We start from the raw sequence: 22,073 nt of genomic DNA, 5'->3' as shown, positions 1-22,073 counted from the left end.
CAATATACCCAATTTATTTTAAGTATATAGATTTATTTTAAGTATGTATGATATATAATATTCTTGAAACCAACAGATATGTCTGATACCCGGCAAGTTTTTAGTCAGTGAAGAATAAGTTTTATAATGAGTATGGGGTTGAGTCGTTGAGATGGCCTAAACCTATTCAAAAGCCGACCCTCTACAACCCATAGCCACACGAGACACCACTTCACGTCCATTACCACTCCCGCAAGCCTAAATGGATTCATTGGTCATGCTTGAGTTGCCAAGATGGCAAAATATAAATTGATGTGGAGTTGTGGACAGCCACGTCATTTGAAATGCTTCCACGCAACGTGGGTACGTAGTGGCAAAATATAAATTAATGGTGTTAAGGTCTTCCACGTAACGTGGGTACGTAGTGAGCTAGTTACAAAACAAACTTTTTTAACTGATCGATGGGTTGCAATATAGTTTTCCTTTGCGTCCGGATCATTGTTGTGCTACAACTTGAATCCTCTCGATCAACACGATTAAAAAGTGTGACATGGTTCTATATTTATTAAAAAAATAATATATGAATTAAGAAAGTAACAAATTTTGAATCGAATAAATTAAGTCTAAAGTAAACCAGTAAACTTATAAGTATATAAGTAAAAAATGAAACGTTCATAGGAGCTAGCTCTTTTAACTTTTGTCTAACTAGTTGGTGTGACATTGATCATTGATGACGTGTTGTGTATTATAAATAAAAGTTCCGTATATTAATACCAATACCAATACCGGCTATATGCCTTTTCATTTTCATTGTCAAATAGAAGTCTAATGGAGGGAATAGGAAACGACACTCCGGCGATCGGCATTGATCTCGGAACAACTTACTCTTGTGTGGCCGTTTGCAAGCATGATCGTATAGAGATCGTACCTAATGATCAAGGCAAAAGAACCACGCCATCTTATGTTCCTTTCGTCGATGCGGAGCGTCTAATCGGTGACGGTGCCAAGAATCAAGCTTCAATGAACCCTGCTAACACCATATTTGGTCAGTCTACGCTGCTGCTGACTATTTTATTTTGTATCTATAGTTAATATAAAATTATAAGTAATGGTTCGGAAGATTCATTTTGATTGTCAAAAATGGAGTTTGATTTTTGGAACCATGGAAGCAAACAAACTAATGGTCTTCATCTTGTGTGAAGAAAATTATTTCAAAGCTAGGACAGTGGTGCCTGAAGAAATAACAACTAAAGAACAGAAACCACACCTAGTTAGCAGCACTTTGTGTTCATATTAATTATAACACAAAGTTTTTAAGTTTTGGTTATGTTTGGTGTTACGTACTCGGCTCTACGTACTTGATGTTTATTTGCATGCATAGTATTTGGTGTTTTATTTGCGTTAAAAACTTAATGTTGTTCTTAGGAGTTAAAATCATTACTGTTATAGTTTCTTTTTATGGATTTTCAGACGCTAAGAGGTTGATTGGAAGGAGATTCAGTGATTCCAAAGTGCAGCAAGACATCAAGTTGTGGCCTTTTAAGGTCATCCAAGGGGCTTCTGACACACCAAAAGTTGTGGTCACTTACAAAGGTCAAGAGAAGGAGTTTTTGGCTGAAGAAATATCCTCATTGATTCTGGGAAAGATGAAGGAAATTGCAGAGGTGTATCTTGGAAAGGTTGTTAAAAATGCTGTGATAACTGTCCCTGCTTATTTTAATGATTCACAGCGCCAAGCTACCAAGGATGCTGGTACTATTTCTGGATTAAACGTGATTCGTATGATTAATGAGCCTACAGCAGCTGCAATTGCCTATGGACTAGACAATAAGTCCAATATTGTTGGCAAGATAAATGTGCTTATCTTTGATCTGGGTGGTGGCACTTTTGATATTTGTATTTTAACTATTGACAAAGGGCGTGTTTTTGAGGTCAAAGCAGTTGCCGGTGACATTCATTTGGGAGGTGAGGATTTTGATAATCGTATGGTGGATCACTGTGTTTTGGAGTTCAAGAGGAAATGGAACAAAGACTTGAGTGGAAACCAACGAGCATTAGGGAGGTTGAGATTTGCTTGTGAGAAAGCAAAAAGGATTCTCTCATGTACTACTCACACATCAGTTGAATTGGATTGCTTGCATGAGGGGATTGATTTTTCTATGAAATTTACTCGAGCAAAATTTGAAGATCTCAACATGGGTTCGTTTAATAAGTGCATCGAGACTCTGGAGACATGCTTAAGTGATGCAAAGATGGAAAAATCTTGTGTAGACCAAGTGATTCTTGTTGGTTGCTCAACAAGGATACCAAAAGTCCAGCATATTCTGCAGGAATATTTTGATGGCAAAAAGTTATGCGAGAGTTTGAACCCTGATGAGGCTGTTGCATATGGTGCAGGTGTTTTGGCTTCCAGTTTGAGTGGATGCGGTGATAAGAGTGTTCAAGATGTGGTGCTACTTGATGTCACTTCTTTATCTCTTGGTATAGATCTAAAAGGAAATGTCTTTGATGTTGTAATCCCACGAAACACTCCAATACCTACAAGTAATGCCAAATCATACGTTACAACCGAAGATAACCAATCTGTCATCGGTATCAATGTGTATCAAGGTGAAAGATCTAGATCTACAGATAATCATTTGTTGGGCAAGTTCAGCATATCTGGAATACCACCTGCTCCTAAAGGAGTCTCTTCAGTTATGGTATGCTTTGAAATAGATGCCAACAGTATCCTCACAGTCAGCGCTTCCATTATATCCACAGGCAAGATAGAAAAACTCATAATCTCAAATGAAAATGGAAGACTCTCCAATGAAGAGATTGAGAAGATGGTAACAGATGCTGAGAAGTACAGAGCTGAAGACCAAGAGTTCAAGAAGAAAGCGGATGCCTGCAATGCATTAGAGGATTGCTTATACAAGGTGCAGAAGAAGATCAAAGTCTACAATATCAAGAAGAGTGTGGATCCCGAGAACCTGAAGGAAATAGAGAAAGCCATTGCTAAAACGACCAAGTGGCTGAAGGAAAACCAAGCTGCACCTTTTTCTGAGCTTCACCTTATGAAGGTACATCTAAAATTTGTTTGCAAGCCACTGCTTTAGGTCTCAGATTATGGTTGTTGAACATTGGAATCTAAGCTTTTGTGTTGTCTTTTTGTCCCACCTAAATCTGTCATCAAAGTCAATGGTTGCTAAGCATTGGAATTAATCCAAGTAAGTTGGTGATACTCTGCTAGATTCTTTGACTTCCACTTTTGCTATGAATGTTTAATAGTTTACAGTTTGAAGTTAAAATCTTCAGTATCCTGTTTATATTTTGTGTGGGTGCTATTTTTTTTAATGCATACCATCTTGCATGAATTACTCTGAGCACAATGAAACCATTACATTTGTATTGTGTTAGGACAAACAGTAGAGAGTTAGTGACATTAAGTTAGTTTGTTGGTTAATAGTGGTACCTAACTAAGTGTTGGTTTGTATCGAACCATTAATAGAAATATAACTACATTTTCAAGGACTTTTTATATTGTTGGTTACGTTTAGTTTTTTCAATTGTTTTTAGAATAAACAGCGCGTTCACTTAGACATCGGCTTGTTTTTGAAAAGAGTTTGCACCTAGGTGTGAGGCGCAGCCTCTTTCTTCAGGCTCACTTCAGACTCAGTGAGGCGCATCGTGTACAAAAAGTGCACCTGAGGCACACAAAACTAACAGGAAAGCGGCATGAGCACACTTTTTGCCTGAGGAGCAGAGGAGGGTTTCGTTACGTATCGTTTTCTTAGGTTGTACCAATAGGCTATTTATTTATAGCCAATGTTTTGGTAGGTGCTGCATGCATCCTATAAGGATCGGCAATTAGGAGTGTTTTTTTTCCTTATATAACTAACCGCACATAAAAAAATTAAGTTTTTATTTTTTAGTGATAATGTATTCACATTGACTTTAAGCTAATCAAAATAAGTTTAAAAGACAAGAAGACGGTTCTAGATAATTGATCAAATGCCTTTTCAATGATAATAATATAAGTTTATGTGTATTTATTCCGTTGCTTTAACATATATCTATCTTTACTAAACTACTTTTATGCCACTGACAGGTACAACTCTTAAGTTTAGTTTATAACCGCAACTTAACTTACAATATCAACTAATTTTAACAAATGTTACATGATCCCTAGTTAAACGATAATATTGTTACATCTGAAATGAATTGTTATAATATCAGAAACTCTGTACATGTTACATGACCCAACTCAATTTAATGGAACCGAAACTCTAGGTTTGGTGTTTAGGTTTGAGAATAATCGATACTTAATTCGGTTCGGTTATGCTTGTCGCGCATACTTCATGTAGGTTTCATATTTCAGTTTCCTGGAAAGGTTTTGCCTGCATACATCCGTTATGATTTGGTTAGGGCCCGAAACTACCCAATGGGCCCAGGCACACCCTTTTAAACATGGTACATTTGATCTATTTAAGATTCTAACCCCCCCTTTTAAACATGGTTCATTTGACATTGTAGTTCAGTTTACTCAATATCTAAAATGGATATATTGTCAACACGACCAACAAGAATTTAAATAACTACTATGAAATATATTAATATCCAAAATTCATGATGTTACATGTCTTATGTTCGTTTTTTATTTTATAATCCATAATAGCATTCATGATCGGGGAGGCGATTCTATAGAGATGTGACTCCTAACTATGTGACCTTGCTATTCTATTCGATGAGGACTGCAAACACATGTACAAAAATCGATTGATTGGTCATACTTTAAGAAAACGCCTGGTAAAGAAATAGAGGGTACGTGATCAACTACATCTAAAACATTCCAATTGAGTATGAACTTACGATGTTAATTCAAAGATTATGGATTGATTTTACATATCTGTCTTTCTTTGCGTTTCTATCATTCACGAGGGATTGTGTTTCAAACACTCCTAAACTTTTTATTGATCACATAATCCAAAAGTGTTGATTAACAGGAAACTAATTAAATCTCTTGTACTATTTGGAAATTAAGAAAATATATATAAACATACTTAACAAGTATGTTAACATCAAGATGAAATGACGAAGTTACCGTTTGTGTCGGGATATTTTAATTCTTTTATAAAAAATAGATTTATTGACTAAGTAGTAAATAACAGATTGACTCAACAATATATATGACTGCTCGAGCTCATTTCTCAAATGGACTCAAATTTAGGCTTGAGTTTGCATCTAACTCGTTTATTAAATAAGTTTCATTTTAGCCTTAACTTTAATTAAGCTCAACTCGATTCTAGCTTGGATAGCTCACGAGCGGCTTAACTCGTCACCCTAATCCTTGTCGAGCTCATCGATATTGATTTGGTGGCCAAAGTTGTATGATTTGGCCAAATTCACATATTGCATTCAATAATGTTGCATGAGTTCTTCGTAGAAGTTATACTCGTTAATACTGAATTTATCGAAAAATAGAAATGAACTCTTAACTAACAAAGAAGAAATCAAGAAGAAACGAAACTAAAGCTACACTAGAACCGGAAGGATTCCCATCACAAATTGGTATCATATATACCTTTCAACTGTATCAAAACACCAACCTCCATCAGATGGAAATTGATCATCCTTACCAAGTTACCATAGGTTGTGGTGCTTTGCTGCTCAGGAGGTGTTGACCTACTATCTAGTGATTCTCAACAGTCTCGATCGTAATAAGATTTTAACATCCACTTTTCACATCAAAGCAACAAAATATGAAAGGTCTATAATTCAAATTATAATATTCATCAACCACTTATATCTATCTATGACAGATTAAGTGAAACAAAAACGCCAAGCACAAGTTTAGATCCTAATATTCAACAACCATAATCTTAAGACCTAAAAAAGAAGCTTGCAAACAAACTCTAGGTGTACCTTCTTAGAGTGAAGCTATGCAAAAGGTGCAGCTTGGTTATCCTTGAGCCACTTGTTCGTTTTGTCAATGGCTTTTTTCATTACCTGCAAGATCTCATGGTGCACACTCTCCTTGACACTACGCTCTTCTATCTTATTCTTCATCTTGTATATGCAATCCTCTAATGCATTGTGGGCTTCTGCTTTCTTCTTGAATTCTTGATCCTCAAATTTGTACTTCTCAGCATCATGTACCATCTTCTCTATCTTTTCTTTGGATAGTCTTCCGATCGCATTGGTGATTGTAAGTTTCTTCATCTTACCAGTGGATATTACTGAGGCGGTGACTGTGAGGATACCGTTGGCATCTATTTCAATGCCTATCATAACCGTAGAGACGCATTTGGGAGCAGGCGGTATTCCGGAGATGCTGAATTTTCCCAAAAAATGATTATCTTTGGATCTGGATCTTTCACCTTGATACACAGGAATGGCCAAAGTAGTCTGGTTATCTTTGATTGTAGAGTATACTTTGGCCTTACTTGTAGGTATTGGAGTGTTTCTTGGGATCACAACATTGAATATGTCTCCGTGTGCCTCTATACCAAGTGATAAAGGAGTGACATCACGTAGAACCACATCTTGAACACTCTTCTCAGTGTTACCACTTAACTTAGAAGCCAAAACAGCTGCACCATAAGCAACCGCTTCATCAGGGTTCACACTCTTGCGTAACTCTCTGCCATTGAAATATTCCAGCAGCATATGTTGGACCTTTGGAATCCTAGTCGAGCCACCAACAAGAATCACTTGATCTATACATGATTTCCTCATCTTAGCATCACTTAAACAAGTCTCCAAAGTCTTGATGCTCATTTCAAATAAATCCATGTTCAGCCCTTCAAATTTGGCTCGAGTAAATTTCATAGAAAAATCAATCCCCTCGTGCAAGCTATCCAATTCAATTAATGTATGAGTAGCACATGACAGAATCCTTTTTGCTTTCTCACAAGCAAACCTCAACCTCCCCAATGCTCGTTGGTTCCCGGTCAAGTCCTTCTTCCATCTCCTCTTGAACTCCAAGACACAGTGATCCACCATACGGTTATCAAAATCCTCACCTCCCAAATGAGTGTCACCAGCAACAGCTTTCACCTCAAAAATACCACCTTCCTCAATAGTCATTAGACTAACATCAAACGTGCCACCACCCAGATCAAAGACAAGCACGTTTATCTTGCCAACGATATCAGACTTGTTGTCTAGACCGTACGCGATTGCAGCAGCTGTGGGCTCATTGATCATACGAATGACGTTTAACCCAGCAATAGTACCAGCATCCTTGGTAGCCTGACGTTGTGAATCGTTAAAATAAGCGGAACAGTTATAACAGCATCTTTAACATCATTTCCAAGATACGCCTCTGCAGATTCCTTCATCTTTCCCAGAATCATTGAAGAAATTTCTTGAGCCAGAAACTCCATCTTTTGGCCTTTGTAAGTGACCACAATCTTAGGCGTGTCGGAATTCCCTTTGATGACCTTAAAAGGCCACAACTTGATGTCTTCCTGCACTTTGGAGTCACTGAATCTCCTTCCAATTAGCCTTTTAGCATCTGCAAATCAAAAGTTAATTAACAGTACCAAACTATATAAGCATCAAATACTATGCAGCAGAGATAAACATCAAGTAGATAACATAATTAAATCATGAACCCTTGTGTTTTAAAACCATTGCTATCCAAGTCAAGGTGCACGTGATGTCAAACCCTAGAACCCTAAACATTAGAGATTGCAATTGCCTTGCTTCATATAATAACAAAATAACTTTATATATATATATATTGATGATTGCTAAAAACAAAAGAAGCAGAAACGAAGAGTACGTAGACTGACCAAATATGGTGTTAGCAGGGTTCATTGCTTGTTGATTATTGGCACCATCACCGATCAGACGCTCCTTGTCAGCAAAAGCAACACATGAAGGTGTGGTTCGGTTGCCTTGATCATTCGGTATGATCTCGATCCGATTATGCTTCCAAACGGCGACACAAGAGTAGGTTGTTCCGAGATCGATACCAATCGCCGGGGAGTCGTTTCCTTTCCCGGCCATAATGATCAAAATTCAAAAGTGGGAAAAAACGTACAGTAAAACAAAAAGGGTACGTAAGAATAAGAATGAATGAATAGATGAATAACAAGAAACAAGTTTGAATTTATAGATGAAATTGCAGCTGTAATCAAACTCTTCAATCCATTCTGGATTTTATGTTTATCTTTTGATTTTATTTTTTCTCTTGGATTTGAATTACAAACTGTATGCAACAAAATAATCCGGGTTTAACTCGATCGTTTGTTTTGGTTCCCACTTTTATATATGAGATTTATGTCAATCTCCAACTGAAACGAAAGTCAACTTCGATTCCTTAATCTCAAACTCAAACAACTAGGATTTAACTATACATATATAAGGTTGTTTTGTTCCTTTTTATTTTATTTTATTTTACTTATTTACTTGATTTATTTATTAGAATTTTAATTAATTTGTTTTTATACGCGGCTTATATTTTTAAATTTATCTTTTTATGATTTGCAAAGTAATTATCGAACGGTAGCGCGAGTCATTGCACGCTAGCTACTCATATATGTGTGTGTTATCTTTTATTTTTGAGCTGCGAAGGATATACAATCAAAGGGTATAATCAATCAAAGGGTTATAATAATTAAAGTGATTCAATAGAACTTGGTAATTCTAATGTTTACAATGATTTTGATATAAATACAAATCGAAGGGGTGTGTATGAGACCGTTGCAAGTCATTAACATGACTGGTGCCAAGTGATAAATGTTTAATGCAATAGCCGCCAACTAAAAACCTAATCCTATATACTATTAATATAACATGTTTCAAATAACGAAAAATGTTACCTGCGTGTTGCGACGATGTTATTTGCATTTGGTTACAAGCATCATTTTTATTTGGTGATACTTAAATGTTACATTTAAATCAAGTAATGTATGCAGTAATATTATGTATTACATCGGATTATGTTTGAATGAATGTGACATAAGCTTTGATAGAATATTTTTATGAGTTGTTCTGAAGTTTCATTTTCGTAGAATAAAAGAGTTGTGTTGAACTTGTGAGGGCAAAAATTTTATTTTTTTTATAATGCATGCTATCTTGCAGGAATTACTTTGAGCACGTCGAAACCATGGCATTTGTATTGTGTTAGAACAAAAGGTAGAGAGTTAGTGACATTAAGTTAGTTTGTTGGTTAGTAGTGGTACCTAACTGATTAAGTGATGATTTTTATTGAACCATTATTAGAAATACAAATACATTTTCAAGTACTTTTTAGTTTGTTAGTTACATTTAGTTTTCAGTTTTTTCAGAAAAACAAGGCTTTCACTTAGACATCAGCTTGTTTTTGAAAAGAGCGTGCACCTAGGTGTGAGGCACATGCTCTTGCTTCAGACTCACTTCCGTCTCAACGAGGCTCATTGTGTACAAAAGCGTACTTCAGGCGCAAAAAATGTCACAGGAAAGCGGCATGAGCACACCTTTTACTCACAGAGGGTTTTATTACGTATAGTTTTTTTAGTTTGTACCGTTGAATAGGTGATATTTATTTATTAGGTCATATATAAAATTTATTTATAGCTAATGTTGTGGTGTGTGATGCAAAGTTGCAAACATACTTTAAAGGGTTTATAATTCTGTGTACAGAGTAGGGTAAAATAACCGTTTATAAAAGACAAGAAAATGGTTTTAGATAACTGATCAAATGCCTTTTAGTGATGATAATCATGCGTCTAATTTTAGGTGTTTTTATTAATCTTATGTTACTGATAAGTACAGCTCTTGATTTTAGTTTATAACCCAACTTAACTTACAATTTCAACTATTTTTAACAAACGTACGCGATTCCTTGTTAAACGTCAATGTTGTCACATCTGAAACGAAATGGACTTTATCAGAAAAACTGAAAAGATTGTACATGTTACATGACCCAACTCAACATACTGAAATAAAAAAACCTAAACTCTTGGTTTGGCGTTTCAGTTTGAGAATAGCCGATACTTCAGTTCGGTTATGCTTGGCATACTTCATGTAGGTTTCATATTTCAGTTTCTTGGAAAGGTTTTGTCTGCATACACCCAATATGATTTGGTTAGGGCCCGAAACCGACCCAATGGACCCAGGCACACCCTTTTAAACATGGTCCATTTGATCTATCCAAGATTTTAACCTAAAACATGGCCCCTTTTAAACATGGTCCATTCGACATTTTAGTTCAGTTTACTCTATATCTAAAATGGATATATGTCAACGCGACCAACAAGAATTTAATAACCACTATGAAATATAAAATTCATGATGTTACATGTCTTGTTTTAATTTTTAAATTTTATAATCCATATAAACCCTGCGTTTGCACGAATTCAGACAAGTAGCATTCATGGTCAGGAAGGCGATCTATAAACACTTCTATAGAGACGTGAATCCTAACTATGCGACCTTGCTATTCTATCTTATGAGTGCTGCAAACACATGTACAAATATTGATTGATTGGTCATGCTTTAAGAAAGCGCCCGATATAGAAATAGAGGGTATGTGATCAACTACATCTAAATCACTCCAATTGAGTATGAACTTACAATGTTGATTCAAAGAAATGCGTTCATTATTGATTTACGAATTGATTTTACATATCTGTCTTTCTTTGCGTTTCTATCATTCACGAGGGATTGTTTTAAACACTCCTAAACTTTTTATTGATCAAATAATCCAAAAGAGTTGACTAATAGGAAACTAATTAAATCTCTTGTACTATCCGAAATTAAGAAAATATATATAAACTTACCTAACAAGTATAACAACATCAAGATGAAATGACTCAGTTACCGTTTGTGTCGGGATATTTTAATTCTTTTATAAAAATAGATTTATTGACTAAGAAGTAAATAACAGATTGACTCAACAATATATATGACTGCTCGAGCTCATTTGTTAAATGGACTCAAATTTAAGCTTGAGTTCGCATCTAACTCGTTTATTAAATAAGTTCCAGTTTAGCCTTAAGTTTAATTAAGCTCAACTCGATTCTAGCTTGGATAGCTCACGAGTGGCTTAACTCGTCACCCTAATCCTTGTTGAGCTCATCAATATTGATTTAATGGCCAAAGTTGTATGATTTGACCAGATTCACGTATTTCTAATTTTGAATTGGTACAGCCTATGCATTCAATAATGTTGCATGAGTTCTTCTTGGAAGTTATACTCGTTAGTGCTGAATTTATCTAAAAATAGAAACGAACTCTTAACTAACAAAGCAAGAAATCAAAAAGAAACGAAATTAAAGCTACACTAGAACTGGAAGGATTCCCATCACAAATTGGTATCATATATACTTTTCAACTGCATCAAAAATCCAACTTCCATCAGATGGAAATGGTCTGATCATCCTTACCAAGTTACCATAAGTTGCGTGCTTTGCTGCCCAGGAGGTGTTAACCTACAATCTACTGATTCTTAAAAGTCTCGTAATAAGATTTTAACATCCAATTTTCACATCAAAACAACAAAATACGAAAGGTCTAAACTTCAAATTATAATATTCATCAACCACTTATATCTATCTATGATAGATTAAGTGAAACAAAAACGTCAAGCACAAGATTATGACCTAAAAAAGAGGTTTGCAAACAAACTCTAGGTGTACCTTCTTAGAGTGAAGCTCAGCAAAAGATGCAGCCTGGTTGTCCTCAAGCCACTTGGTAGTTTCATCAATGGCTTTCTTCATTACCTGCAAAATCTCATGGTGCATACTCTTCTTGACACTTCGCTCTTCGAGCTTGTTATTCATGTTGTATACCCAATCCTCTAATGTGTTATGTGCTTCCGCTTTCTTCTTGAATTCTTGGTCCTCAAGTTTGTACTTCTCAGCATCATGTACCATCTTTTCAATCTCTTCTTTGGAGAGTCTTCCCATTGCATTGGTGATTGTGAGTTTCTCAATCTTACCGGTGGATATTATTGAGGCGGTGACTGTGAGGATATCGTTGGCATCTATTTCAAAGTATATCATTATTTTAGAGACTCCTTTGGGAGCAGGTGGTATTCCAGAAACTGTGAACTTGCCCAACAAATGGTTTTCTATACATTTGGATCTTTCACCTTGATAAACCACGATCTCGGCTTCAGATTGGTTATCCGAAGCTGTAACATATATTTGGGACTTACTTGTAGGTATTTGAGTGTTTCTTGGGATCACAACACTGAATATGTGTCCTTTTACATCTACACCAAGAGATAAAGGAGTGACATCATGTAACACGACATCTTGAACGCTCTTCTCAGTGTTACCACTTAACTTGGAAGCCATAACGGCTGCACCATAAGCAACCGCCTCATCAGGGTTCACACTCTTGCATAACTCTTTACCATCAAAATATTCCTGCAGCATAAGTTGGACCTTTGGAATCCTAGTTGAGCCACCAACAAGAATCACTTGGTCTACACATGATTTTGCCATCTTAGCATCATTTAAACATGTCTCCAAAGTCTTAATGCACTTTTTAAACAAATCCATATTCAGCTCTTCAAATTTAGCTCGAGTAAATTTCATAGAAAAATCAATCCCCTCGTACAAGCCATCCAATTCAATTGACGTCTGATTAGCACATGAAAGAATCCTTTTTGCTTTCTCACAAGCAAACCTCAACCTCCCCAATGCTCGTTGGCTCCCGGTCAAGTCCTTGTTCCATCTCCTTTTGAACTCCAAGACACAGTGATCCACCATTCGGCTTTAAAAATCCTCACCTCCCAAATGAGTGTCACCAGCAACAGCTTTCACCTCAAAAATACCACCTTCCTCAATAGTCATTAGACTAACATCAAACGTGCCACCACCCAGATCAAAGACAAGCGCGTTTATCTTTCCAACGATATGAGACTTGTTGTCTAGACCATAAGCGATTGCAGCTGCTGTAGGCTCATTGATCATCCGAATGACATTTAATCCAGCAATAGTACCAGCATCCTTGGTAGTCTGACGTTGGGAATCGTTGAAGTAAGCAGGGACAGTTATCACGGCATCCTTCGCTTCCTTTCCAAGAAAGGCCTCAGCAATTTCTTTCATCTTTCCAAGAATCATTGAAGAAACTTGTTCAGCCAAAAACTCTTTTTTTTCACCTTTGTAAGTGACCACAACCTTCGGCGTGTCAGAGTCCCCTTTGATGACCTTAAAAGGCCACAACTTGATGTCTTCCTGCACTTGGGAGTCACTGAATCTCCTTCCAATCAGCCTCTTAGCATCTACAAATCAAAGGTTAATTATCAATACTAAACTATATAAGCATCAAATACTATGCAGCAGAGATAAACATCAAGTAGATAACATAATTAAATCTTGAACCCGTGTGTCAAGGTGTGGTGTCAAACCCTATAATCCTAAACATTAGAAATTGCAATTGCCTTGCTTCAGATAGTATATATATAATAACAAAGTAACTTTGTATATACATATATTTTTTGATGATTGCTAAAAACAAAAGAACCAGCATTCGGTTGAAACTGGAAACTAGAAAAATGAAAAGACTTGTATATTGTTAGATGATCGCTAAATTAAAAAAAAAAAAAAAAAAAAAAAAACAGAAACGAAGAGTACGTAGACTGACCAAATATGGTGTTAGCAGGGTTCATTGCTTGTTGATTGTTGGCGCCATCACCGATCAGACGCTCCTTGTCAGCAAAAGCAACACATGAAGGTGTGGTTCGGTTTCCTTGATCATTCGGTATGATCTCGATCCGATTATGCTTCCAAACGGCGACACAAGAGTAGGTTGTTCCGAGATCGATACCAATAGCCGGGGAGTCGTTTCCTTTTCCGGCCATAATGATCAAAATTCAAAAGTGGGAAAAAAACAGTAAAACAAAAGGGTACGTAAGAATAAGAATGAATAGATGAATAACAAGAAACAAGTTTGAATTTATAGATGAAATTGCAGCTGTAATCAAACTCTTCAATCCATTTTGGATTTTGTGTTTATCTTTTAATTTTATTTTATCTCTTGGGTTTGAATTTCAAACTGTATACAACAAAATAATCCCGGGTTTAACTCGTTTGTTTTGGTTCCTACTTTTATGTCAATCTCCAACCGAAACGAAAGTCAACTTGGATTCCTTAATCTCAAACTCAAACAACTAGCTAGGATTTAACTATACATATAAGGTTGTTTTGTTCCTTTTTATTTTCTTTCTTATTTTTCTTATTTACTTAATTTTTTATAGAATGTTAATTAATTTGCTTTTATACGCCGCTTATTTTTTTAAAACATATCTTTTTATGATTTGCAAAGTGTTTATTGAACGGTTAGTCATATATGTGTGTTCTCTCTTACTGATCAAGGTCTTTGTGGCTTTTCAAAGTGATATGGTATTTACATATAGTAACAGAATGCATAAAAATCTTCATAACCAAATTATCAACACCCAATATTCCAAAGAACGCTAGCTTATCAGTACAGGTTTATCTATGCTTCTAATGATTGCAAGTAAAAAATCATAGTTATCATGTTAATCCGTCATATTAACTAATGCATATACTTATCATTTGAAGTTTTAGATGAAACAAATTGAACGAACAGATAGTAACTAGTTTTATACCCGTCCGGTGGAAGGGCACTTTAGATTATAATATGAAAAAAAAAGTATATAAAATGAACATAAAATCTGTAAGGCCCCGTTACCGGTAGCCCTACTTTCGTGTTGGATTTACTCATAAACGCAGTTCTAAATATCAGAGTTAATTAAAACATTCGCGGAATATAAAAGCTTTCATAAAACATTTCATAAAAACACATCTTGTCTTAAAACATCGTTTTGTCTTTCAAAATAAACAAACATTAGACTTAAACGTCTTAAGTCTTCCGATGCCAGCCTCTTATTCAGTGCCACGTGTCTCCTCAAGCGAGCTGCCTCATCCTACTCACCTGCGTGCATACTAAAAGTCAGCTACGCTGAGTGAGTTCTAGTTAATCATACATTATACAATACACATAAACTTATATTCTTTCAATCATACTTTCATACTTTCATACTTTCTTTTGTTTTAACTTGCTTTCATATCTTACGTTATAAAGAGCATTACGCCCTATATTCCTCGAGTATTATTAGGGCTCGGTATCCTCCTTCCTCGAGTATTATTAGGGCTCGGTACCCTCCTTCCTCGAATATTAGTAGGGTTCGGTTCCCTAGTTCTCGAATATTAGTAGGGTTCGATTCCCTCTTCGTTACCATACAACCATACATCATACCTCGAGTATTATTAGGGCCCGGTACCCTCTTCGTAACCATACAACCATACAACCATCCTTTCCTTCTTTTATTAACTTTATCACATTCATACACATAAGCGTACATATCATACTTACCTTATACATAGCGTTACAACCTGGCAGTACGTGCAATATCCGAAGATCGTTCATGTACCATCAGGCAATCATTCATACATTTCACATCATTCATATAAGGCATACACTTATCACTTAGGATAAGTGTATTAACAAACATATCGAGTATGCACACAGCCCCGAAAACATAACACAGAAGTGGGGCTAGAAACTCATCTGAATCCTGTTATGCTCTCCGTTAATAGTTATTCCCTTCTTGAGCTGTGCACGGCTAACTGTATAATATTTACACGTATCAATTAACTACTACTACTCATCTTGTATTTCTATCTTTATATGACCCACAACGAACGGGGGTCCGGGGGCAGCGCCCCTGGCAGCGGGGTCTAGGGGCGGCAGCCCCTAGCAGGGTCCAAGGGGCAGAGCCCCTGGCTGGGTCGAGCTGCCAGGTCAGCTTGGAAAAATTTTATTTCCATTAACTGTCTTAACACATTTTTCATTAGGTTTTTAATTTATTTTCTAATCGAACTTGACTTTAGGCGAAGTTAGCTTTAGGCGAAGTTAAACCTTAGGCGAACTTAGCTTTAGGCGAAGTTAAACCTTAGGCGAACTTAGCTTTAGGCGAAGTTAAACCTTAAGCGAACTTAACTCAGGCGAAGTTAATTAGTTAGGCGAACTTGCTTGCAAGCGAAGTTAAGCTTGCAGGCGAAGTTAAGCTTTGCAGGCGAAGTTATGGCTTTGCAGGCGAAGTTATGGTTTTACAGGCGAAGTTGCCCAGTTCAGCTACGGGTTTAGTTTTTATCAAGCATTTTGGCGATTTTAATACCCTTGTTATGGTTCGACATCACCCACTACGTTCCCTAACCGTTTTCGGTCGTATATATATCCCGTATATACTATAAAGCTTGGACCTTTAAGTAAAAACGTTCAATACTACGTAAACTTTAAAGGTCAAGAACATACCTTTAGCGCTCGTTCGATCTTGGTTAGCTTGTTTATGCACTCTAGATCTCGTGTAATAAGATCTAATACCAACTAACGTTTACTCTCTCTCGGGTCTTGCTCGTTTATGGTGTGTGTGTGTGTGTGTGTTTGGAGTGTGTAGAGATTATGATGGAAATGAAATGAGGGTTTAGGGTTTTAGGTTGGTTTAGGGGATATATATATCCCTTAAAGCCCATGGACCTAAGGCCCATTCTCATTTAACCCATCTCAATTAATCTAAGTCCATGATCCGTTCTTTACTCGATATTAATTAATTAATAACGCGAAATCACTAAACGTAACTTTCTTTATTCAACATTATAAATTTTAGGATGTTACAAAATCTTTAGTAAATTTCTTAAGTTATTCTCCATATATTTTGTAAGATTAAAAAATTATGTTGTTATAAACAGTTTAGATAGGATGATTGAAAAACTATCAAACTCACCACAAACTAAATACATAATAACCCAAATAAAAAAGGACAAGAACATATCTGCATTATTATACTTGTAAACATCAAAACTTGTTTTAATTGTTTCCAAATTATACAAGAAAAGAAGGAATTTAAAAAAGATTTCTTGCACCCAACTGCCCCGACCGTCTCATTACCAGTTATCTACATCTTGGTCTTCAGGTTCTAGTTCTTGTTCAAGCTATATTTCTCCTTAAACCAACACAAATTCAGTTTAGAATTGGGTACACGCATACCTCTATAGCTTTTTATCTGAATCGATGTCCCAGGAAACTAACCCAACAACCGATCAGAAGCCAACAACTCTGGGAAAGTCAACCTCGTTGACACGCCACAGGAGTGGTACATGGTCATGTCATAGGCTTGCAGCGCTGCAACCGTTGTAGAACACGGACCTAACCAAACCATCAATACAAAAACTTGGGGACTGAGGGTAAGGAATCTAAAACTTAAAGGCATTAGAATGGTTGTTAAAGCATATAAATTGTAAACAACATAAAAAGTATGTACATTCAAGTAATCAAGATACCAGTGAAGAAGTAGAGTGGTGCTTCAGGCATGAAAATCAACCGCTCCAAAAATGGTATACATCCTATCAAAATAGCAGTATATACACCAAAACATGATTAACAATTGATATAGTCGATAGATATTAAACACAACAACGTCTCAAATAAAGCGTACCAAAATGGACGGGTTAGGTAAGCAAACTGGTCAATACGGGTGTTTCTTAAAATCTATCAATTTGGTTTGGGTCAAAATGGGTTCCGACAAAAGCAGGCGGCAGCGGCCGTGAAAGATGTGATGACCTGTAGGTGGTAGCAGCAGTGAAAGATGTGATGACCTGTAAGTGGTAGCAGCAGATTGTGTCGGTGGGTGATGCTAGTCCATTTGAACCCGTTCCAAGTTAGCTCACTTCATAGGAGAGGCCTATTTTGACCCAAATCAAGCCATTTAGCTAAAAAAATTACCCAAATTAAGTCAGTTATGGACATGATTTCAGGGTGTAAACAAATAAACGAATTAAAAATATTCAACCTAATTATTTTGACACAAATAAACAAAGGTACTTACAGATGCAATAATTGGAGGTTGGACTATTTACTTGAGCTTCAAATTTCTTACAAATACTTAAAGAAATGCTTTATCTAAACTAAAAAAATTAAAATGAATAAAATTTATTAACATGAAATATAAACTAAAGTAGTCTCACCTCTGCGTTGCAAAATCAACTGGAATTGCAACACCACCCGGCACCCTGTCAAAGTAACAGAATTACTCAGGGTGAAGAAATAACAAATAAAAAAAGATGTTTGAACTGCTTTTCCCTTATTCCATTTTAGGATTGAAATGATCCACTCGGATTATCATCAACACGAATCCGGTAAGTGAAAACATCCAGCGTCTTTGGGGCGCCAATGCAGTCTTTTGATCCACATTCCAGTGGAGGGAGGCCTTTGAACACTACAGTTAAGTCATTTAGCATCAGAACACATTTTCAGTATAAACAATTTGGGGGAATTAAATAGAAGGCATCGTCATCAACACGAACCTGCTAATCAATTTCCCAGATAACCATTAACATATACCTGCAAAATCAATTTGTGAAGATGTTGTTTCAGCCCAAAATCAATATTTATCCCTAGATTGAACCCATAAACCTCAACAATCGAGACCCAGAAGAAAACATGATGTCACCAGCGGTGATTCTTCAAAATCGATGTAATGGAAGTTTTGAATGTTCCATGAACTGGTGATGGAAATAAATAACCATAAAAAATAACTATCCAATTATCTAGCTAACTGCAGCAGGCAGGAGATGAGAGAGATTATAAAACCTCCACGAACTGCTACTTCTAGAAGATATTTGGGTAGTTTGAATGGTCAAGATTAAAAGTTCAATACTTTCTGAGATCTTCTAAAATAACAGTTATCATCAAAGGAAACAATATATTATATAATTGGCTTCACAAGAGAATTCATTTTCATTCCAATGATAAAAATAGATATACAAGCTTAATCTAGGAGATAAATACGGATGGTTACCATTATCATATACAATAACTTTGAATAAGTTTAAATATTTGAAATTTGAATATTGAAATTATTTGCCACTTTATTCGTATGTGTGCCCTACAAGATGGAGGATCTGTTGGAGACTTCGATCTTAGACCTTAAGGGGGTGTTTGGTACAGAGAAAAAAAATGAAAAGAAATGGAAATGGAAATGGGAGAGAAATGGAATTGGTGAGAAATGGAAATGGGTGGAGATTTGAAAATCATTTCCTTTTGGTACAATAGAGAAATGGGTGGAGAAATGGCGGAGAAACGGGAGCAGAGACCCTAATCACCGGTGGCTCATCGCAGGTCGGAAGTGGCCGGAAGTGGTGGCTCTAATCGCCGGTCGGCATCATCATCATCCTCGCAACACCCTAATCGTGATTTAGGGTTCCGATTTAGGGACGTGGGTTATGAACGGACGCGAACGCAGAAGTGGCGGCTCATCGCCGGTCGGCATCATCATCATCCTCATCGCAGAAGTGGGTTTCCTGAGTTGGCCGGAAGTGGCGGCGGCGAATCTGTGATGGCCGGCGGGAGGAAGGGATGAAGAAGGGAGTAGAGAAATCCATTTCTCTTCCAAATGGAGAGAAATCCAATTCTCCAATTTTACACTAAACCCAATTCCCAGAGAATTGAAATTCTCTACCCAATTCTCCTCTCAATTCTCCCAAACAAGAGAAATTCAATTCTCCACCCACAACTCTCTCTACCAAACACCCCCTAAGGATAAGAATGGAGCCCAAGATAACGGTTTAGTGAGCACATCCGTCATCTGATCCTTACACTATGTTCCCGAGTTTCATTTAAATGAGGAAATGGATGAAAAAAATATGTTGTGTTCTCGAGTTTCATTTAAGGAATGAAAAGAAAGGAAAAAATAAAATGGGTGTTCCCGAGTTTCATTAAAAGAAAGAAAATGAGGGAGGGAGAAAATGATGAGTAAAATAAAAGAATTTGTATATTTTCAAATTGAAAAGATTTGGAAGGAAATAAATTTAAAGATAAAGAGGATATGACAAAAGAAAATATAAGAAAAGAAAAAAAATTCTTTATTTTTCTTTTCATAAATGAACTCGGGAACAAAGCGTTAGAGTTAATGTGATGAACTATCAAAGCCTCCTCAGTGACTTTCTCTCTTACCAAATGATAGTCTAAGGCGATGTGTTTCATGCGAGAATGGTACACGGGGCTAGCACACAGGTAAGTGGCGCTCGTGTTGTCACAGTAAAGACGTGGAGGGGTCTTTACCGATAAACCAAGCTTTTTGAGAAGGTTTTGGATCCATGATAGCTCAGCCCCTGCATTTGCAAGAGCCTTGTACTCTGGTTTAGTTGATGTTCGTGACACAGATTTTTGCCGGGCAGATTTTCCATGAAATTATGTTGGACCCAATATACAAAATATAGGTCGTTGTAGATAGAGAGGCAATGGAGACACCTCCCCAGTCTGAATCGGAGAAGGCGGTTAGCTCGAAGGGCGACTTTCTATTTAAGAACAAACCATGAGATAAAGTTCCTTTAAGATACAAGAGTAATCGTTTGAGGGCGTGCCAGTAAGTTTGTGTAGGAGAATGCATGAATTGTGCGAGGTGATTCACCGCAAACGAAATGTCAAAATACAAATAAAAAAGTAAAACAATAAAAAAAACTAAATTGTTTTCCTGTTCCTTCATTCTCGTTCCAATATATATATATATATATATATATATATATATAAGGGGCGAAAAGATAATGTAGTTTTATACAATACTGAGAAAAAAACACAATGACGAAAATAAACAAAAAACACAATGATAAATATATAAAAAACACTATAAATCGCAAAATATAACACAGTATAAAAAAAGAAACGATGTAAAGGAAAAATGATACACTCAATAAAGAAAAAAAACAATGATAAATAAAAAGACACAATAATCTTTTTTCTTCAATACTGTGTATTTTTTTTAAGAATGAGAAAGACGTAGAAACATTTTTGTGTTTTTACTTTTTTGTTTTTTTTATTAAATTTTGAGTTATGGTTTTTTTATTAAGTTTTTTTATGGATTTTTTATGACTACAAATATTTTAATGGTTGCATCTGTTTGTAGCTTTATAGAATAACCTAACCTATATACCTTATACGAGAATCATTATAAAACCTAAACTTTTAAAAAAATATAAAAATTTAATAGTTTCTAAAAAAAGACACAATGTCAATAAAAAATGACACAATTAATGACGAAAATAAACAAAAAACACAATAATAAATAAAAAGACACAACTATTTTTTTTCCTCAACATTGTGTCATTTTTTAAGAACGAGAAAGACGGTATAAATATTTATATATTTTTACTTTTTTCATATTTTTATTAAATTTGGGATTTTGATTTTTTTATTATTTTTAATTTTTTTGTAACTACAAATCCTAGTATTTTTGTCATTTGTAGCTTTGTAGAATAACCTGACATACCTAATACAAGAATCATTAGGTGATGTGTAGTGGTAAAGGAGAAGGGGCGACAAATTGCAATTTGGGGGCGACAAGTTGATGAGACCCCCCCCCCTCCACCACTAGGCTACAAATGGGCGACATGTAGTTGTAGCCTGGTGTGTGTTGTTGTTTTATTATTATTATTATAAGTTTTTGTGTGTAGTATATATATATATATATGATCATGAGAGAACCCTTTTGACATTGAGAACTTTGAGAACCATTTTGGACCACAAAAAACCAAAAATAAAAAAAATCATAAAATTAAAAAAAACACAAAAATAAAAAGTAAAAAAACCAAAATTCTTATTTTAACATCCCGGTTTCATAAAAAAATAAAAAAAAACTCGGTTTAGCTAAATTATATACACATATGTATAATATATACATATATGTACATTTACATGTTTTTTTATACACGTGTGTATAATTTAAGATAAATGATACTGTACATATGTGTATATTACGTAACTAAAGATTAAATAAAATTATACATATGTGTATAATACGACTTTTTTTTATTTTTTTAATGAAACCGGAATGAAATATAAGAATTTTGGTTTTTTTACTTTTTTAAAATTTTTGTTCTTTTTTGTTTTATGATTTTTTAAAATAATTTTTTAAATGTGTTTTAGTGGTACAAAATGGTTCTTAAAGTTCTCAATTTGCAAAGGGTTCTCTTAGGATCCTTACCATATATATATACATATATATATATATATAACTATCTATATAAATGGGTTGATTTGTTAATGGAGGCTTGATTTGTTACTGGAGGCTCTCAGGTTGTTCCCCCATT

At 35.6% G+C, this 22,073-nt stretch overlaps 1 protein-coding gene and 2 pseudogenes across 3 annotated transcripts; 1 reads left to right on the top strand and 2 right to left on the bottom strand.

Moving 5' to 3' along the window:
• Positions 1–807: 807 nt before the first annotated feature.
• Positions 808–3,437, top strand: LOC143573345 (heat shock cognate 70 kDa protein-like). 2 transcript variants are annotated; one of them, XM_077058247.1, is made up of 3 exons: positions 808–1,024; positions 1,450–2,417; positions 2,808–3,437. In XM_077058247.1, the coding sequence occupies exons 1-3, from the start codon at positions 808–810 to the stop codon at positions 3,078–3,080; spliced, it is 1,458 nt and encodes a 485-aa protein (XP_076914362.1). In that variant the 3' UTR covers positions 3,081–3,437. The 2 variants fall into 2 exon arrangements, with proteins under 2 accessions (XP_076914362.1, XP_076914361.1); XM_077058246.1 differs by having other exon boundaries at positions 1,450–3,437.
• Positions 3,438–5,901: 2,464 nt separating this feature from the next.
• Positions 5,902–7,994, bottom strand: LOC143573371 (heat shock cognate 70 kDa protein-like; annotated as a pseudogene). The gene is made up of 2 exons (XR_013142419.1): positions 7,761–7,994; positions 5,902–7,480 (listed from the first exon to the last, which is right to left on the bottom strand). The product of XR_013142419.1 is annotated as a heat shock cognate 70 kDa protein-like (transcript).
• Positions 7,995–11,543: 3,549 nt separating this feature from the next.
• Positions 11,544–13,981, bottom strand: LOC143573344 (heat shock cognate 70 kDa protein-like; annotated as a pseudogene).
• Between the last annotated feature and the right edge of the window lie 8,092 nt (positions 13,982–22,073).

This window comes from Bidens hawaiensis, unplaced genomic scaffold (assembly GCF_021521415.1).
Source record: "Bidens hawaiensis isolate Kalapana, Puna unplaced genomic scaffold, B.hawaiensis_p1.1 tig00026395_1, whole genome shotgun sequence".
Taxonomy (NCBI): Eukaryota; Viridiplantae; Streptophyta; class Magnoliopsida; order Asterales; family Asteraceae; genus Bidens; species Bidens hawaiensis.
The sequence above is the reverse complement of the archived record's forward strand: the minus strand, read 5'-3'. Positions and strand labels throughout refer to the sequence as shown.